We start from the raw sequence: 17992 nt of genomic DNA, 5'->3' as shown, positions 1-17992 counted from the left end.
GGAGTATAGCATCTAGATCAAGGGAAGTAATAGTGCCACTGTATTCTGCTCTGGTCAGACCTCACCTGGAGTACTGTGTCCAGTTCTGGGCACCACAATTCAAGAAGGACACTGACAAACTGGAACGTGTCCAGAGGAGGGCAACCAAAATGGTCAAAGGCCTGGAAACGATGCCTTATGAGGAACGGCTAAGGGAGCTGGGCATGTTTAGCCTGGAGAAGAGGAGGGTAAGGGGTGATATGATAGCCATGTTCAAATATATAAAAGGATGTCACATAGAGGAGGGAGAAATGTTGTTTTCTGCTGCTCCAGAGAAGCGGACACGGAGCAATGGATCCAAACTACAAGAAAGAAGATTCCACCTAAACATTAGGAAGAACTTCCTGACAGTAAGAGCTGTTCGACAGTGGAATTTGCTGCCAAGGAGTGTGGTGGAGTCTCCTACTTTGGAGGTCTTTAAGCAGAGGCTTGACAACCATATGTCAGGAGTGCTCTGATGGTGTTTCCTGCTTGGCAGGGGGTTGGACTCGATGGCCCTTGTGGTCTCTTCCAACTCTATGATTCTATGATTCTATGAATCCATTTTTACAAATACTGTAATACAGCCATACCTCGGGTTGAATGTGCTTCAAGATGAGCGTGTTCGAGTTGCGCTCCCGGGCAACCCAGAAGTAACGTTACTTCCGGGTTTTGCCACTTGCGCATGCGCAGACGCTCAAAATGACATCACGCACATGCACAGAAACACCGAAATGTGACCTGCGCTCACAGACGCGCAGACACTGGTTACGTTTGCTTCTAGATGCGAACGGGGCTCCAGAACGGATCCTGTTCGCATCTAGAGGTACCACTGTACTGTAATTCTTACAAATACTGTAGTTGGTTAAGATCTGGTGAAGTACAAGAACAACTTTGTAAAGTATACAGTTTTGGGTCCATCCGTCCCCTTTTATTTTCCCTTATACACGGGTGCTGTTTCTCCCTCCTCCTTTTTTCTCTTTTATTGATGCCTCGCCATGTTTAGTGCACATATAATTATGTATTTTTTGAACTTTCATTGAAGATGTCTAAATAAATAAATAAATAAATAAAGGCCTAATATCCTTCCTTAATCTTAGAAGCATGGCAGCTCGGCATATGTTTGGAAATATCCATCTACATTCACAGTGGAAAAGAGCTCCAGCGAATTCCTGACAGGAGAGATTTGTGTTCTAGGGGCTGATCGTCACATTATCTCCGCATTCCCCCCAACCCCTGCTGCCCCAAAATACTTCAGGAAGTAAGCATAGCAAGGCTAGGGCTGGTTCAAGACACTGTATTGCTGGAGACAAAGCTGGCCAGATGAAGCTTGCTAGTTCTGGGAGGAGGTGTGTGATTCCTCAGCTGGAGTAGGCTTAGAACAGGTGAGGGTCACCTGCCTCATCAAGCCCAGAAGCTGCAATGAGCGTGCTCAGTACGTCTGCTTGATTGCCCATGTTGACGGACCTTGTCTTGGATGCTCCTCGACCTCCATGGGACTGTGCTTTGGGGTTGACTCTGGACTGTATCCTGACTGCTGGACTTCAGACTTGGATTGACCCTGAACCTTTCCTGACCTTTGGACTTTGCTTGTGTGGATCAACCCTCGGATTTTGAACTTGGCACACTAATTTGCTGCCAGGTAAGCCAGGGGTTTGGGACAATGGGGGGTGTCAAATCTTACTCAACACTGGCAATAGGATGGCTTCTTCTCGTGCCCCTGAGGGCAGGCTAGTTTAGGGGGTAAATGGCCTATGCACTCAAAGCTCTGATCTCCAACAGAGGGGAATGGTTGGGGTACTTGGGAAAAGGGGGGGGGGAGCTGCCACTTCTGCTCCCCAGCATCTCCTGCCAGAGAGACCATTGCCTCCCTGTGCGAAATGTTGAGCCAGCTTTGAACAAGACAACAAAGCAAACCCCAAACTTGTATTGTTATTCTACTCTGCACAGCTGACAAAATTCTTCCTAGTCTTCCCATGCTGAAATGGATTGATTAGCCAGGATTAAAAAGCTAGAGTGTCTATGAGCAACACCTGATTGCACTTACTACTTAAAGGTAAAGGGAACCCTGACCATTAGGTCCAGTCGTGGCCGACTCTGGGGTTGCGGCGCTCATCTCGCTTTACTGGCCGAGGGAGCTGGCGTACAGCTTCCGGCTCATGTGACCAGCATGACTAAGCCGCTTCTGGCGAACCAGAGCAGTGCACGGAAACGCCGTTTACCTTCCTGCCGGAGCGGAACCTATTTATCTACTTGCACTTTGACATGCTTTCGAACTGCTAGGTTGGCAGGAGCAGGGACCGAGCAATGGGAGCTCACCCCGTCATGGAGATTCGAACTGCTGACCTTATGATAAGCAAGTCTTAGGCTCTGTGGTTTAACCCACAGCGCCACCCACGTCCCTACTTACTACTTAGGGCTGCCTGTTTTAACCCATGCTAAAATAGCATTTTAACCAGGCGGGTCCTGGCAATCCACTAAAGTAATAACAAAAACAACATGCAAATATCTTTGAAGATATATGTAGGGCACTTATATGGCCTGCTTGCACGCTGACACACCTTTATAAGACATTGTAAAAAAAGGCTTTCTCTCCTTAGGCAGACAAGAATTTGATAGGAAGGTGTGAGGATGTGCACACTGGGATGTCACTACTTTAGTATATTCCAAGCTTGAGGACAGATGCTTTTCATTTCTGCAGGAGGCAGGGACATTTTGAGTGCCTGCGAATTTTCATCAGGCTTGTATCTACGGGGACCTGACTCCTAAGAGAGCTCTTCTGGAAATTCCAGCTCTCGTTGAGCTCTTTTCCTTTCGGGGAAGTGAGGGGGAAAGTGCAAGCAGAAGGATACTTTCTCATTGCCCCTGAAGAGATAGGGAAACAGAAAAAGCACTTCTCCTGTTAACCCCTTACTGACTGGGCTCATTCCCATATGCCCTGCTCCATAAACATTCTCTGCCTATCCTTTTCTTCTTACTTACTGCCCTGTAAGGCCAGCAGCAACAACTGAGAGTGGTTGGCAGAAAAGCTGAGCTCAATCTATCCTATTTTGGAACTGCCCCCTCTGCTTCTAGCGGGGAAACTTGTCTCAAGAGTAGGCTGGTCCGTGGAAGGCGAAGTCCAGGAGGAGAACAATGAGTGTTCCGCTGGGTATTTAACCATTCATTCATTGCGATCCATCTTGCTTTGCATGGGTGCATCTGGGCATGTGCAAAAAGACTTCCATTCAACAGTGACTGAGTCAACCTCTGGCTTTGCCTCATCTGAAATCTGGGATTAGCACTAAGCCTCAGAACTTCCAGACATGGGGCTAAGTCCATCCCTTGTCTTGACATGGTATCAAGAGAAACTGCAAAGATGTTTGAGGTAGCTCAGTCAGTAGAGCACGGGACTCTGAATCTCAGGGTTGTGGGTTTGAACCATACATTGGGCAAAAGATTCTTGCAATGTAGAGGATTGGACTAGATAACCCTTGGGGTCCCTTCCAGCTATACGATTCTATGACACCAAAGCCACTTCCACCTTATGGAGGAGGTGGGGTTGTGGGCTTCACGGCCCCACCACGCGCGCGGTGGGTGAAGGCCAGCCCTCGTGTGATTGGGGGGATTCCCAGCTGCGTCACCCCCTGGCAGGCCAATCGGCTGGTTCAGGGGGCGTGGCCTGCCCTATAAAGGCAGGACGCAGCCGGGGATCTCCCTCTTTGCTGTTCCTGTTTTCCCCCACCTTCCCACCCTATAAGGTTTCCGTTCCTTGACCTTGCTATGGACCTTGGTTGGTCGCCGTTGAGGGACCTGGTAGGAATTTTTCCACTTGGCAAATTGGCACCAGCCACTTAGTTTCCACCTAAAGGTAAAGGTAAAGGGACCCCTGACGATTAGGTCCAGTTGTGACCAACTCTGGGGTTGCGCCGCTTATCTCGCTTTATTGGCCGAGGGAGCCGGGGTACAGCTTCTGGGTCATGTGGCCAGCATGACTAAGCCGCTTCTGGCAAACCAGAGCTGCTCACGGAAATGCCATTTACCTTCCCACCGGAGTGGTACCTATTTATCTACTTGCACTTTGACGTGCTTTCGAACTGCTAGGTTGGCAGGAGCAGGGACCGAGCAACGGGAGCTCACCCCGTCGCGGGGATTCAAACTGCTGACCTTCTGATCGTCAAGTCCTAGGCTCTGTGGTTTAACCCACAGTGCCACCCGCGTCCCTACCTCGTAGCAAATGGTCCCTACTTACACCTACCTTGTAGCAAATCGTCACAACTTTCTTGGTAATGGCAGTTAGGCATTGATATTGTTCTGTAGATGGAAAGGGGGAGGTAGCGTCATTACCTGCCCCACATATTGAAGGGTAGTCTGTTAATGGATTCCGGGGGGCGTGGCCCTGTCCAAAGCCTGGGGAGGTGAGGGCCTAAGGCACGCTCCCGAGCGGTGACCCCGGGGGAGTTCCTAGTTGATGTGCATCAGCAGGACTCCCCCTACTGGTGGTTAACCCTTCCCGGACTTCAAGCGGATGGGCTGAAGTCTGATATAGTCGTTTAGGACCAATGCCTAAGCCAATACCGCTCATCACCTGTAACCAATAAAGTCATGGCCTTTTTTAGCCCATTAACCATAATAATTGTGTCATGTGTCATTATTTCCAACGGGGGGGGGGGGACTCGCCACGTAACTGTCTTCCCCTCTCCAGCCCCCAAGCCCTCCTTATCACATGTAAATGACAGCAGGGGCAAATGGGGACAGAGTTGAGGTGCTTTGCGGGGAAGTGAATAATGCTGTCAAAAGGTTTCTGGCAATAGGTTGGGTTTTTAAAAAAAATTCACCAGAGAAGGAAAATCTGGATTAAAGGGTGTTTGTGTGGAATGAGCTAGCATTTTGATGCCCACGATGAGGTTGCGTGGGCAGTGCAAAAAGCTTTGCATGTATGCTGAGCACTGATGCCATAAAAAAACCAAAACCCTGCACCCATTCAGAAGAACTCTATATTGTTACAGTACTTGGGCTGCAGCGAACATTGGTGGTTGTTACCTAATTCAGGAAGCCAAGTCAAGCTTATTTGCCAGTGCAGTTAATTAACTGGTGCAAATGTTAGCTAGTAATTGAAGCATTTAATGGCAGCTCCACGGTAATCATTTGGTCGCTGCCGCCGTGAGTGGAACACTATATCATGTGCACAAGTAAGTACCCCGGAACTTACACCCCCCAATTATCCCTGATGACGCCCCGGGGCTCGCGCTGTCAAGTAAGCCACAGCTCACTTGAGTCAATTAAACTCTCGGGAGCTCAAGCAGGAGAATAATGGAAGCAAATTACTGTGCGATGCAAATGTGATCACGGAGCCTGTTCAGTAATGGGAGCGGCATGAGAATGCTCCAACAGAGCTCAGCACATCTCTTAAAAAAACAAAAAACCTTGAAAATATTGTCTGTTTCTCTTGCACACCATGCAAACAGGCCTGTGAGGAAAGGGATAAGGGGGAGGTGGTGGTCCAACTTTATGCTCACGGAAAAGTAGTAAGGGCTAATTGCTGGCAGTTGTCATCTTTATTAAGGTTGAACTCAGCTCAAAGCTTGCTTCCAAGTAAATCCATTTGCCCCAGTGAGATTTGGCAGCTGGTAACTGTGAGGGACGCGGGTGGCGCTGTGGGTTAAACCACAGAGCCTAGGACTTGCTGATCAAACGGTCGGCGGTTCGAATTCCCGCGACGGGGTGAGCTCCCATTGCTCGGTCCCTGCTCCTGCCAACCTAGCAGTTCAAAAGCACGTCAAGGTGTAAGTAGATAAATAGGTACCGCTCCAGTGGGAAGGTAAACGGCATTTCCGTTCACTGCTCTGGTTCGCCAGAAGTGGCTTAGTCATGCTGGCCACATGACCCAGAAGCTGTATGCCGGCTCCCTTGGCCAATAAAGCTAGATGAGCGCCGCAACCCCAGAGTTGGTCACGACTAGACCTAATGGTCAGGGGTCTCTTTACCTTTACCTGTGAGGAGGGCCACAGCTGCAAAATGCTAGGCGACTGCCGCTCAAAATACCTCACTATATTCCTGAAAAAGAAACACTAAAACAACAACCACAACCACACCTATCTAACAGGGTGATAAAAAATTGCATTTAGGGGCACCCAGGCGTGGAGGCAAGCCTCTAAACACAGGCTCCTTTTTGTAATAAGAATAGAAAGCCCTGCAGTTCTGTGGTCAGCTATGAGATAATTACCTTGGTTCTCAAACGCCTTGATACTCAAACAACTTGGAACCCAAACACTGCAAACCCAGAAGTAAGTGTTCCGGTTGCGAACTTTTTTTGGAAGCAGAATCTGCTCCGTTTTGAGAATTACGCTTCCGTTTTGAGTGCTACGCTGAGGTCTGTCTGTTTTTGCTATTTATTTTGCGTTGTTGTGGCTCTTTTGGTTTTGTTTTTGTGACTGTGTTGAACCCAGTTCAGCTGCTGATTGATTGATTGTGGGACTGCAGTACATTGTTTATCGCTTTCATTTTATGGATCAATGGTCTTGTTAGATAGTAAAATCCACATTAAAGTGCCGTTTTAGGGGTTGTTTTTTAAAAATCTGGAACGGATTAATCCATTTTGCATTACTTTCTATGGGAAAGCGCGCCTTGGTTCTAGAACGCCTTGGTTTTGGAACGGACTTCCGGAATGGATTAAGTTTGAGAACCAAGGTACCACTGTATGTAACATTTTCAAACATGGAGGACATTCTGGTATCAAAGTGCTGTCTTGGACTATAGCTATGTGCTCAGTTCCCCCATGTGGTGAACCACCAATGTTCAGGTAGCGGCTTTCTCAGTGAAGTAACTGCATGAACTGACTGGTTATTGGAGCCTTTGGGGCAGACAGGAGTACACAGGGCTTTTGAGTTCCAGCTGATCCTTGCTTGAACTCCATGGTCTTCCTAAACTCTGGCTTATTCCTGCATGGTTTGTTAACTTGCTTGTTGTCCCTGCTGTCACAATTTTGGCTTCCGGTCCTTGCTTTTACAGTGGTACCTCAGGTTACATACGCTTCAGGTTACAGACTCCACTAACCCAGAAATAGTGCTTCAGGTTAAGAACTTTGCTTCAGGATGAGAACAGAAATCGTGCTCCGGTGGCATGGCGGCAGCAAGAGGCCCCATTAGCTAAAGTGGTGCTTCAGGTTAAGAACAGTTTCAGGTTAACAACAGACCTCCGGAACGGATTAAGTACTTAACCCGAGGTACCACTGCATATACTTTGTTAAGTTGTGGGTGAGCATATCAGACGACACAGTGATTCTTCAAACAGCTCTTGTTTATTCACAGGCCAGAACAGCACTGAACTGAAGGGTTCAGTCAGCCTGCTTATATAGAGCTCCAGTACAATGTAACTGTAACAATTTTCTAAAACTATCCAATCACTGAATGTCACTTTAGATCCCTTATTTGCATAACCATCTACAGTATCCCCCTGCTGGCCCAGGGTGAGAACTTCAGTACATAACATACTTAGCTTAAGCATAGCCATACTGACTCTCGCACGAACCTGTATGGATGTGCATGTGTGGCTAGATCTACGAAGCTATTAAAAAACACTCTGCAAAAAAACTGTTGTAATTGAAAGTATCATTGAGTTGTGAGTTCAGCCGTCTGGTGCTGTATAACACTGCATTTTGACTAAGGTAGCTGAGTCCTCAGACTCATCTTGCAGAGAGCATGCTGGTATTGGGAATCAAAACAAGTGCAACAGTTGTTGTTCGAAACCTGCTGACAGCTAAAGAGTAGCTCCAAAACAGCAACTTCCTCCAGGGTGTAGGCCTAAGATAATCATGGCAAGAGGAATCCGAGCAAAAACAGGAACAATGTTTAAGACAGCCATTGTCAATTTGGTGTCTCCTGGGTATTTTGAACTACAACAGGCTCAGGCTGATGGAAGGTGTAGTCTAAAACATCTCATAGGTAAAGGTAAAGGACCCCTGGACAGTTAAGTCCAGTCAAAAGCGACTATGGGGTTGTGGTGCTCATCTTGCTTTCAGACTGAGGGAGCAGGCGTTTGTCCTCAGACAGCTTTCTGGGTCCTGTGGCCAGCATGACTAAACCGCTTCTGGTGCAACGGAACACTGTGACAGAAACCAGAGTGCACGGAAACACTGTTTACCTTCCCGCCACAATGGTACCTATTTATCTACTTGCACTGACATGCTCTCGAACTGCTAGGTTGGCAGGGGCTGGGACAGAGCAACGGGAGCTCACCCCTGTTGTGGGGATTCGAACCGCTGACCTTCTGATCAGCAAGCCCAAGCTCAATGGTTTAGACCACAGCGCCACCCGCGTCCCTCTAAAGCATCTCATACCCTCTTAACATTTCTCAGATGAGAAGAGGGGCATTTCTCCCTCCCTCGCAACTGACCTTCCTTAGAGGTAAAGGGACCCCTGACCATTAGGTCCAATTGTGACCGACTCTGGGGTTGCGGCGCTCATCTTGCTTTACTGGCTGAGGGAGCCGGCGTACAGCTTCTGGGTCATGTGGCCAGCATGACTAAGCTGCTTCTGGCGAAGCAGAGCAGCGCACGGAAACGCCGTTTACCTTCCCGCTGGTGTGGTACCTATTTATCTACTTGCACTTTGAGGTGCTTTCGAACTGCTAGGTTGGCAGGACCTGGGATCGAGCAACGGGAGCTCACCCTGCCACAGGGATTCAACCCGCCAACCTTCTGATCGTCAAGCCCTAGGCTCTGTGGTTTAACCCACAGCGCCGCCCATGTCCTTGACCTTCCTTAGTCCCCGGTTTTTTTTGTCCCCTCAACCCCTGCAGAGCATTTCCTATCAGAATTAAAAATTAAAATGCCCCACCATGGAGTTACACCACTTCCCTGCTCCGCTCATCAAATCGGAACCATACGATCGAGACAAAGGAGACCGAAAGGCAGGCCTACCTGCAGAAATTTCAAAGAGGTACTTCCCTGGCTCCTCAGGATTGGGGACCACTTCATTCACCTGATTGCCTTGCAAAGGGACGAACCCCTGAAATTGGCAGAGAGAAAAGTCAGGGAACAGAAGGGAAGTAGACATTTGAAATGTAAACGTGGAAGGTAAACAGCAAGCATAGGCAAACTCCAGCCCTCCAGATGTTTTGGGACTACAGTTCCCATCATCCCTGACCACTGGTCCTGTTAGCTAGGGATGATGGGAATTGTAGTTCCAAAACATCTGGAGGGCCGGAGTTTGTCTATGCCTGGTAAACAGCATGCAGAAAGAGGGTCTTTCAGCTCCCCATATATCCAAAAGCTGCCCTCCAAGTGTCCCTATTTTCCAGGATCAGTCCTGTATTTACAGACGCCATCCCGGTTTCCTGGAATATCCCGCTTTTCCTTAGGATGTCCCTATTTCCATCAGAGAAATGTTGGAGAGCATGGAGTTATGAACTCCCCAAGCCAAGGAGATAACTAACTAAATGAAGGCAGCTACGGCAGAAAAGTTTTTAAATGTTTTATTATGTTTTTATATATGTTGGAAGCCACCCAGAGGGGCTGGGGCAACCCAGTCAGATGGGTGGGATATAAACAAAATAATAATAATAATAATAATAATAATAATAATAATAATAATAATAATAATAATAAATGGGACATCCCTATTTTCATTGGATAAATGTTGGAGGGTATGCACACAGAAGAGGAGAAGGTGGTGGCTGACAAGCCCTGAAGGCAGATCTACTGCATCTCCCAGCTACCCAGGGCCTGTCACCCTGAGGCAACTGCCTTATCTTGCCTCATGGGTGGGCCGGCCCTGTCTCTTCCCTCCTGCTGCCAATATAGGATGTATCTGCTTGAAGATAATAACACTTACTTGGTGAGCTGATGCCAAGTGTATTATCTCCTATATAGCAGGCATGGGGAACCTCTGCCCCTTGGACCAAATTTGGCCCACCAGGTCTCTAATTCCAGCTTCCAGCTCACTCCTTAAGCCACAATCTTCCCCTCACAGCTAACCAGCACTTCACCTGTTTCACAGTGAGCTGGACATACAGGTAGAGATTTCACCCTGCATAGTCAGGTCACTGTCTTTCATCCTTGAGTGCTGAAACTGGGCTGTGTCCACAACCAGGCTGTGAAAGTGTACAAGGGTCACGGTTTCTGCATTAGGGCTGGGCGATATCTGGTTTTTCAACATTGTGATATATCACCAGCTAAACATTGTGGTTAGGGACGTGGGTGGCGTTGTGGGTTAAACCACAGAGCCTAGGACTTGCTGATCAGAAGGTCAGCGGTTCGAATCCTGCGATGGGGTGAGCTTCCGTTGCTCGGTCCCTGCTCCTGCCAACCTAGCAGTTTGAAAGCACACCAGTGCAAGTAGATAAATAAGTACTGCTCCGGCGAGAAGGTAAACGGTGTTTCCGTGCGCTGCTCTGGTTCGCCAGAAGCGGCTTAGTCATGCTGGCCACATGAACCGGAAGCTGTACGCCTGCTCCCTTGGCCAATAAAGCGAGATGAGTGCCGCAACCCCAGAGTCGGCCACGACTGGACCTAATGGTCAGGGGTCCCTTTACCTTTACCTTAAACATTGTGATGTACCCATATATCACGGTGTCTGAAATAAGGAGATATGTAGAGGCGTTGGCTGGCTTCACGGTTTTCCCTTCATCGTGATTTTTGCACGGCACACACATACATCATGATTTTTGCCAGGTCAAAAATTATAAAACTGATACCACAATATGGACTACAAACTGGTTTTGGACTATATATTGATATATTGCCCAGTCCTAGTGCCCATTGTTGGCCCTTTGTCCACAACATGTGTGCTGCCAACGTTATGCCTCTGTTGAAGCAATGATTCCTCAACATCAACTTCGTTGGACTGGTCATGTTGTGCGGATGCATGGTGATTGTCTTCCAAAGCAACTACTCTATTCCGAACTCAGAAATAGAAAACGTAATGCTGGTGGTCAACAAAAGAGGTTTAAAGACTCTCTCAAGGCAAATCTAAAAGAAAAAGTAGTATAAACACCGACAACTGGGAAACACTGGACTGCGAGCGCTTCAATTGGAGAACAGCCTTTACTAAAGGTGTCATGGGCTTTGAAGACACTTGAACTCAGGATGAAAGGGAGAAATGTGCTAAGAGAAAGGCACGCTTGGCAAACCCTCACAGTGATCAACCCCCAGCCCGGAAACCTATGCCCACACTGTGGAAGGACCTGTGGATTCAGAATTGGCCTCCACAGTCACTTATGGACTCACTGCTAAAATCCTGTTTTGGAAGACAATCTTACTTGGCTACGAGTGATCGCCAAAGAAGCCTTTGGACAGAACAGACACAGCCAGATGTGCAAGAGAAGACCCTATATGTAGACAGTTAAAGCAGAACACAGGCACACAACCACAGACAAGAGACCCACCAGATTGCTGGTTACTGTTTTTCAATTCCAGCCCAGAGGCACTTTACCTGTGGCTTGACCTCATCCTCGTTCTTATAGTACAGGAGCTGGTCGCCACGAAGGACGAACCAGCGCTGCTGCCAGTTCTTCATGATGCTTCTCTGCTTCTTCAGCCAGCCACGTTTCAGCACCGGCTCTTGTCGGCAGGGGGAGGGAGGCCGGCAGGGCAGCCCAGGAGGTTCCCCCATCACCAGGCTCTTGGAGCGGTCTAAGTAAAAGAGAGTGGGGGGTGGGAGAAATCCACTTTTTATTTTCTTTTTTCTTCCCCCCCCAAAAAAAATCATTCACAAAGGAAGACAAAGGCAGAATATCTACAAGAGTGTGCTCCAAACTTTAACGCCAGCAATCTCTCAATCAATCAATCAATCAATCAATCAATCGATTGATTGATGGGGTACCCACCTTATCTGACAGGCAGGGTCCCCCCATACCTACCCCAAGCCTCCTGGATTCCTCATGGCTATATAAGCCCTCCTTTTCTTGACAGACTTTTTAAAAAATTGGATTAATTTTCTTTTCTATGATTATGATTATATTTTGACAAAGTAATAATCATAAATAAATAAGAATACAGTGGATGCTCGGGTTGCAAACGTGATCCATGCGGGATGCATGTCTGCAACTCGCAGCATCCAGAACTTGCAGCGGCACACCTGCACAGGTGGTGATTCAGTGCTTCTGCGCATGTGCAAAGGCGATTTAGCGCTTCTGCGCATGTGCGACTGCCAAACCCCGGAAGTAACCCATTCTGGTACTTCTGGGTTTTGGCGGTCCGTAAGCTGAAAAAACGCAACCTGAAGCATCTGTAACCCGAGGTATGACTGTAAAACTGTGCACCCCACCACCGAGACCATTCCATTGTTACTGTCCTACCTCCCAACATTTCAACATCTCTTGCGATGGTTGGAGCCCTTTCCGTTTTAACAGCACAAATGCTACAAACACCTTCTATATCTCCTCAAAATCATTTCTCCTGTGTGTTCCCTTAATGGCACATATTGGTTTATCATTAATAGCTATACCCCACACCTCTTTATACCATTCTTCCATTTTATATTCTGCTTGCCCCTTCCACTTCCTAGCTATCATAATTCGCGCAGCTGTCCATAAATCTGTGAGCAAGTCCTTCATAGCCTGCGAACCTTCCACCCCATCGTAAATTGGTAATAATGTTACCTCTGGACTTTCGGTCAGCTTTAACCCAATGATTTCTGTTAACACCCTTCGCCAGAAAAAAAATGTACATATTTACACCCCCACCACATGTGAACATACCGTATATACTCGAGTATAAGCCGACCCGAATATAAGCCGAGGCACCTACTGTATTTTTCGCTCCATAAGACGCACTTTTCCCTCCTAAAAAGTAAGGGGAAATGTGTGTGCGTCTTATGGAGCGAATGCGGGGGGGGGGGAGAGGCAAGCGGGGAAAGCCCCCAAAAGCCACACACACACTCCACGCTGCTCGTGAAAGGAAGCGCTGAGCAGAGCCTTGTTTTTCTCGAATTCCCCCTCTAAAAACTAGGTGCGCCTTATGGTCAGGTGCGCTTTATGGTCAGGTGCACCTTATGGAGCGAAAAATATGGTACTTTTACCACAAAAAACTGGGAAAACTTATTGACTTGAGTATAAGCTGGTTCACCACACCACAAACCTCCTGGTGGGCCGGGGTGCGTGTGTGTGCGCACGCATGCACACACGGCAGAGGGGGCTTCTCTCTCTCCCCCCAGCCCCTCCTGTCCCCCTGCCTACCTAGGGTGCTGCCGAGAAGCAGAGGCTGGTGGAGGCAGCGGCGGAGGAGGAACAAGCAGCCCGAAAGAGCTGCTTTTGAGCTGCTCATTCCTCTGCCGCCGACAGCGACAAAGGTGGTGGAGGAGGAAGGAACAGCCTAAAAGGGCTGTTTTTGGGCTGCTCGTTCCTCCGCCGCCACCACCACCAACAGCGGCAAAGGCGGCAGAGGAGGAAGGAGCAGCAGCCCAAAAGGACCCTCACTCAAGTATAAGCCGAGGGGGGCTTTTTCAGCATAAAAAATGTGCTGAAAAAGTAGGCTTATACTCGAGTATATACAGTAATTCCCAATGGTTTGCACAGTGACTTCCGGCAAAGCCTGCTGTTGCTTAGTGTTAAGTTGTGGGTGAACATATCAGACTACACAGCGATTCTTCAAACAGCTCTTGTTTATTCACAGGCCAGAACAGAACTGAACTGAAGGGTTCAGCCAGCCTGCTTATATAGAGCTCCAGTACAACGTAACTGTAACAACTTTCTGTAACTATCCAATCACTGAACGTCAGTTTCAATCCCTTATTTGCATATGTGGACCTGAACTATCTAAAGTATCCCCCTGCTGGCCCAGGGTGAGAACTTCAGTACATAACAGAAGGGAACACCATATTGCAGGGATACCTTGGGGCAAGAGGGTCCCAGACCATGGGGTGAGGTGAAGCAGCTGCCCTGGGCATCAGAAACTCCCAAGGCAGTGCCCCAAAGGCACCCCGCCTTCCCTGGCACTGGTGGTGGTGGGGTTGCCAGCACGCCCAGGTAGGGGAGAGATTTTCCCCTTGCCCCAGCACAGTAACTGAAGCATTTGAAGGCAGCCAAAGATCATGGAAGCTCTCATGCTTCCACAACCCCAGGCTGTTTTTGACAGCCCTGCATGACCCCGTGGGCCTTTTTCTGGCCAAAAAAGGATGCTGTTTGAAGTTTGGGGTTGTTGAAGCCTTGAAGGCCCCGTGATTTCAGCGTGCAAATGCTTCCTGTGGCCAGACCATTCAGGTCCAAGGCCGTTCTCATTCAGGGAAGGAATGTTCAACAGCAGCCGTCTTGTGGAAACATAAATAATTCTTACCGCATGCATTGGGGAAGCTGGATGTTATTGTAATGGTTCTAGGGGTTGCTTGTGTGTAAATCAACACCACTCTTGGCTGGTTGCCTGAATGAACCCTTTCTGTCTGGACAGCCACGCGCCCGTGGCTGTCTCAATCGCTGGCAGAATCTGTTAGTGGGCGTTTCTTGAACTTCTTCCAGCAAAGAAGCTCTTTGACGCCTAGTCTCCTCCTAGCCTCCCTGCGCAGAAGGCTTCTGCGCAGGGAGGGTGTGGGCATCGGAGGACCCGTGCTCTCCCTACTGGTTCCCGGCGAAGAGTCTTGGAGCCACCTCGCCGATTCCCCCATCTGCCCCCCTTCTCCACTGGTGTTACGCTGATTTCCTTCCCCAGAAGATGTGCTGCTTCTCTCCCTCCCGGGACGCTCTCCGGAATCCCTCTGGAGCCCTCCCTCTTCCCCTGGCTCCAATGGCAGTTCCCTGACAGTTATTATATCAGCTTTCCCCACAAAGTTCACGCGCAAGGCATTAAAGTTCTCTGGCTAGCAGGGGCTGTTAAGTGTGGTGTTACGAGGGCGTAAGAAGCAGAAAAGAGATACAAACACAGACAGTTTTTCTTCCTAGGCTTTTGTGCAGAGTGAGGGGAATGGAACAGATGGCACCCATAGCTTCCAAGTCTCCTGCTGCAGCTTTTGGTTTTTTAAAAAAGGAAGTCAGGGGTTGAATATGCACATGACTTCATGCCGCACCTAGTTCAGGCCTGACTGAGATATTAAATGTGTACACACTCTGCAATATTTGGGGCTAGCGATGAAGCACCCATAAAAGTCCCAGAAAATAAGTAGCCCAGCCAATCAGCTGGGTTGTTCTTCTGAGAAGAACTCAGTATTGGGCCAATTGGCCTTGACTCGCAGGGCTCAGCAAACTTTTTCAGCAGGGGGCCGGTCCACTGTCCCTCAGACCTTGTGGGGGGCCGGACTATATATATATATATTTTTTGGGGGGATGAACGAATTCCTATGCCCCACAAATAACCCAGAGATGCAGTTTAAATAAAAGGGCACATTCTACTCATGTAAAAACACGCTGGTTCCTGGACCATCTGTGGGCTGGATTGAGAAGGCGATTGGGCCGACACCAGCTCCCAGGCCTTAGTTTGCCTACCCATGGTTGAGTGTTTTAAATACAGTGGTACCTCAGGTTAAGACTTTAATTCATTCTGGAGGTCCATTCTTAACCTGAAACTGTTCTTAACCTGAGGTACCACTTTAGCTAATGGGGCCTCCCGCTGTCGCCGCACGATTTCTGTTCTCACCCTGAAGCAAAGTTCTTAACCTGAGGTACTATTTCTGGGTTAGCGGAGTCTGTAACCTGAAGCGTTTGTAACCTGAAGCGTCTGTAACCCAAGGTACCACTGTACTGAAAATGACAGAGTTGACAACGCCATAGAACACCCTAGGAAAAGCACCCACATCTGTCAAGCTATGATAGTATCAGCAGCACGTTTCTAAATTAAAAGTGAGCTGAAGTTTATGTTGAGGGGCAGACTATAAGTTTACAGAATGACTAAATAGCCCAAGCCAAGGTATGGAGGCATGTGGGGAGGTTACCCTGCATTTCTTTCTGCACAGATTGACTTTCCATTGCTCAGGCTATGGAAAACTGCCTGTGCTACCTTATTTTGACAGGTGAAAAGAGGCATAGCGGGGATTAATGCTGGCCTGGAAATGGCACAAATAACTCAGGCATGAACTGCAGAATCAATGCCGAGTGCAGAACTGCATCAGCAACAGTCCAAGGCTGCAGAATGTATCCCCCTGACAATATATTTCGCTAATGGAGCCTCTAAATCTGCCTGTTTCATCAAGATGCGGAGAGCTAAGAGCTCTGTGGTAACAAGCCGACCGAATTCCTGTACTCACGTAGCTGGCAAATCTAGGTTTCTGTTCTGTCAAGGGCTTCTTCCAGAGCAGGCAGGCTTTATTTCCTGTGTTTTGTTTAAATAGATCACAATGAATGTTTCATAAGGGATATAGCAGGGGTGGGTGTCCAAATGTTGACAAACTACAATTCCCATCATCCCTGGCCATTGGCCATGCTGGGATATTGAGATGTGAGGGTCCACACCTTGGTCCTGAGCTAAGTTTCCCCTCCCCTCACAGCTCTTTGAGAGAAATCATAAGACATTGGGAGCCCAGACCACTATGCGCAGATCTGTGGTGCTTGTTCACCGCCAATTTTTCAGCATGCCCCTTACAAGGGACACAATCCATTCATTTCTACAAACATTTTTGCAACATGTCCACCCATACTTTAAATGCTATTATGTTGAAAAGAGAACACAGTATATATTACTAGGGAACTTTACAAGCACAACTGAGCAGATAAAAGTTACAATGCAGCAAGGCAAACCCCACTTGCTCCCAGTTCCAGAATACAAGCCTTGCACTTGAAAATGGACAAGATCCTCTTCTGCTGTGCAACACACACACAAGTTTCCTTCTCTAAAGCATCAGCAAAACAAGATACATCTCTACCTTGGATGAATACACCCCTACCTGCCTCTCAGAACTCAAGAAACAATTTTGGAGCAGCGAGATAATTATGCCGTGGCCGCATTGATAGCGTTCAATATCACAATTTGTATTGGCGATACGAGGAGCCCGAAAAGTTTCCTGTTTTGATCTCACGACACTTGAAAGCAAGGTTGTTATGGCCTACCTTCGGAGATAATATTAGATCCGAGCCGTACTCACCTCTCCTGGCTTGCTTTATCTTGGGACTCAACATAGCCCTCCTGATTGCAAGTACAATTTGCTCCTTGTCTTCATCATCCTGCCCTCCTCTTCCCCCTCTTACTGGTACTCAGATGAATCCCCTCATCACAGCATCTCTTGTCCTGTTTGTCTGCAGCAACCTCCTGCCTGCACCAGCCTCTTCTCTGCTGCCTTGCATTTAGCTAAATAAACCATCGTGCATTATTTATCCACCAGGCCAGAATTAATTCCCATCCAGAACCAGCCATTAAGTGCCTTGGTAATTAGTGCCAATAAATCACGAGGAGCACAGATACAAAAGGCCTGGCCTCCTCTGGCTCTGTCCTTCATCTAATTGGCTGGGCAAGGACTTGAATGCTCCAGCCCCACCTTCTTCCTTGCTTCTACCAAACACACAGTCTATAATTTGGCAAGCATCAGAAACAAATTTCTCCAAGCTTGGAAAAAGAATGTGCAGCCAGGCAGTGTAGACCTAGGTAAGCTGTGCATGGAGGCAGAAATAAGCAGTTATTACAATAATGATCATATACTGTACATATGGCGTGGGACTGTTTGTTGAAGTAAGGGTAGCAAAATCACGGCTAAGAAGCTCAAATCATATATATATGACAGATACCCTCAGATATGCAGATGACACAACCTTGATGGCTGAAAGTGAGGAGGAATTAAAGAACCTTTTAATGAGGGTGAAAGAGGAGAGCGCAAAATATGGTTTGAAGCTCAACATTAAAAAAAGAAGATCATGGCTACTGGTCCCATCACCTCCTGGCAAATAGAAGGGGAAGAAATGGAGGCAGTGAGAGATTTTACTTTCTTGGGCTCCATGGTCACTGCAGATGGTGACAGCAGCCGCGAAATTAAAAGATACCTGCTTCTTGGGAGAAAAGCAATGACAAACCTAGACAGCATCTTAAAAAGCAGAGACATCACCTTGCCAACAAAGGTCCGTATAGTTAAAGCTATGGTTTCCC

The 17992-nt window shown here is 48.0% G+C and overlaps 1 protein-coding gene across 1 annotated transcript in view; it reads right to left on the bottom strand.

Annotated features, from left to right (window-relative positions):
- Positions 1–17297, bottom strand: part of ARHGAP22 (Rho GTPase activating protein 22) — a 40429-nt gene extending 23132 nt beyond the window's left edge. The window contains exons 1-3 of the mRNA XM_083505460.1: positions 17001–17297; positions 11430–11629; positions 8918–9005 (exon numbers count right to left, since the gene is read on the bottom strand). Coding sequence (XP_083361586.1) covers positions 8918–9005; positions 11430–11629; positions 17001–17034 — 322 coding nt within the window. The 5' untranslated portion in view covers positions 17035–17297. The remainder of the gene's footprint in view (positions 1–8917; positions 9006–11429; positions 11630–17000) is intronic.
- Positions 17298–17992: the final 695 nt, after the last annotated feature.

The sequence above is a fragment of the Podarcis liolepis genome (assembly GCF_965112155.1).
Source record: "Podarcis liolepis genome assembly, chromosome: 5".
In the NCBI taxonomy this organism is placed as follows: Eukaryota; Metazoa; Chordata; class Lepidosauria; order Squamata; family Lacertidae; genus Podarcis; species Podarcis liolepis.
This window is presented reverse-complemented; position numbering and strand designations above follow the sequence as displayed.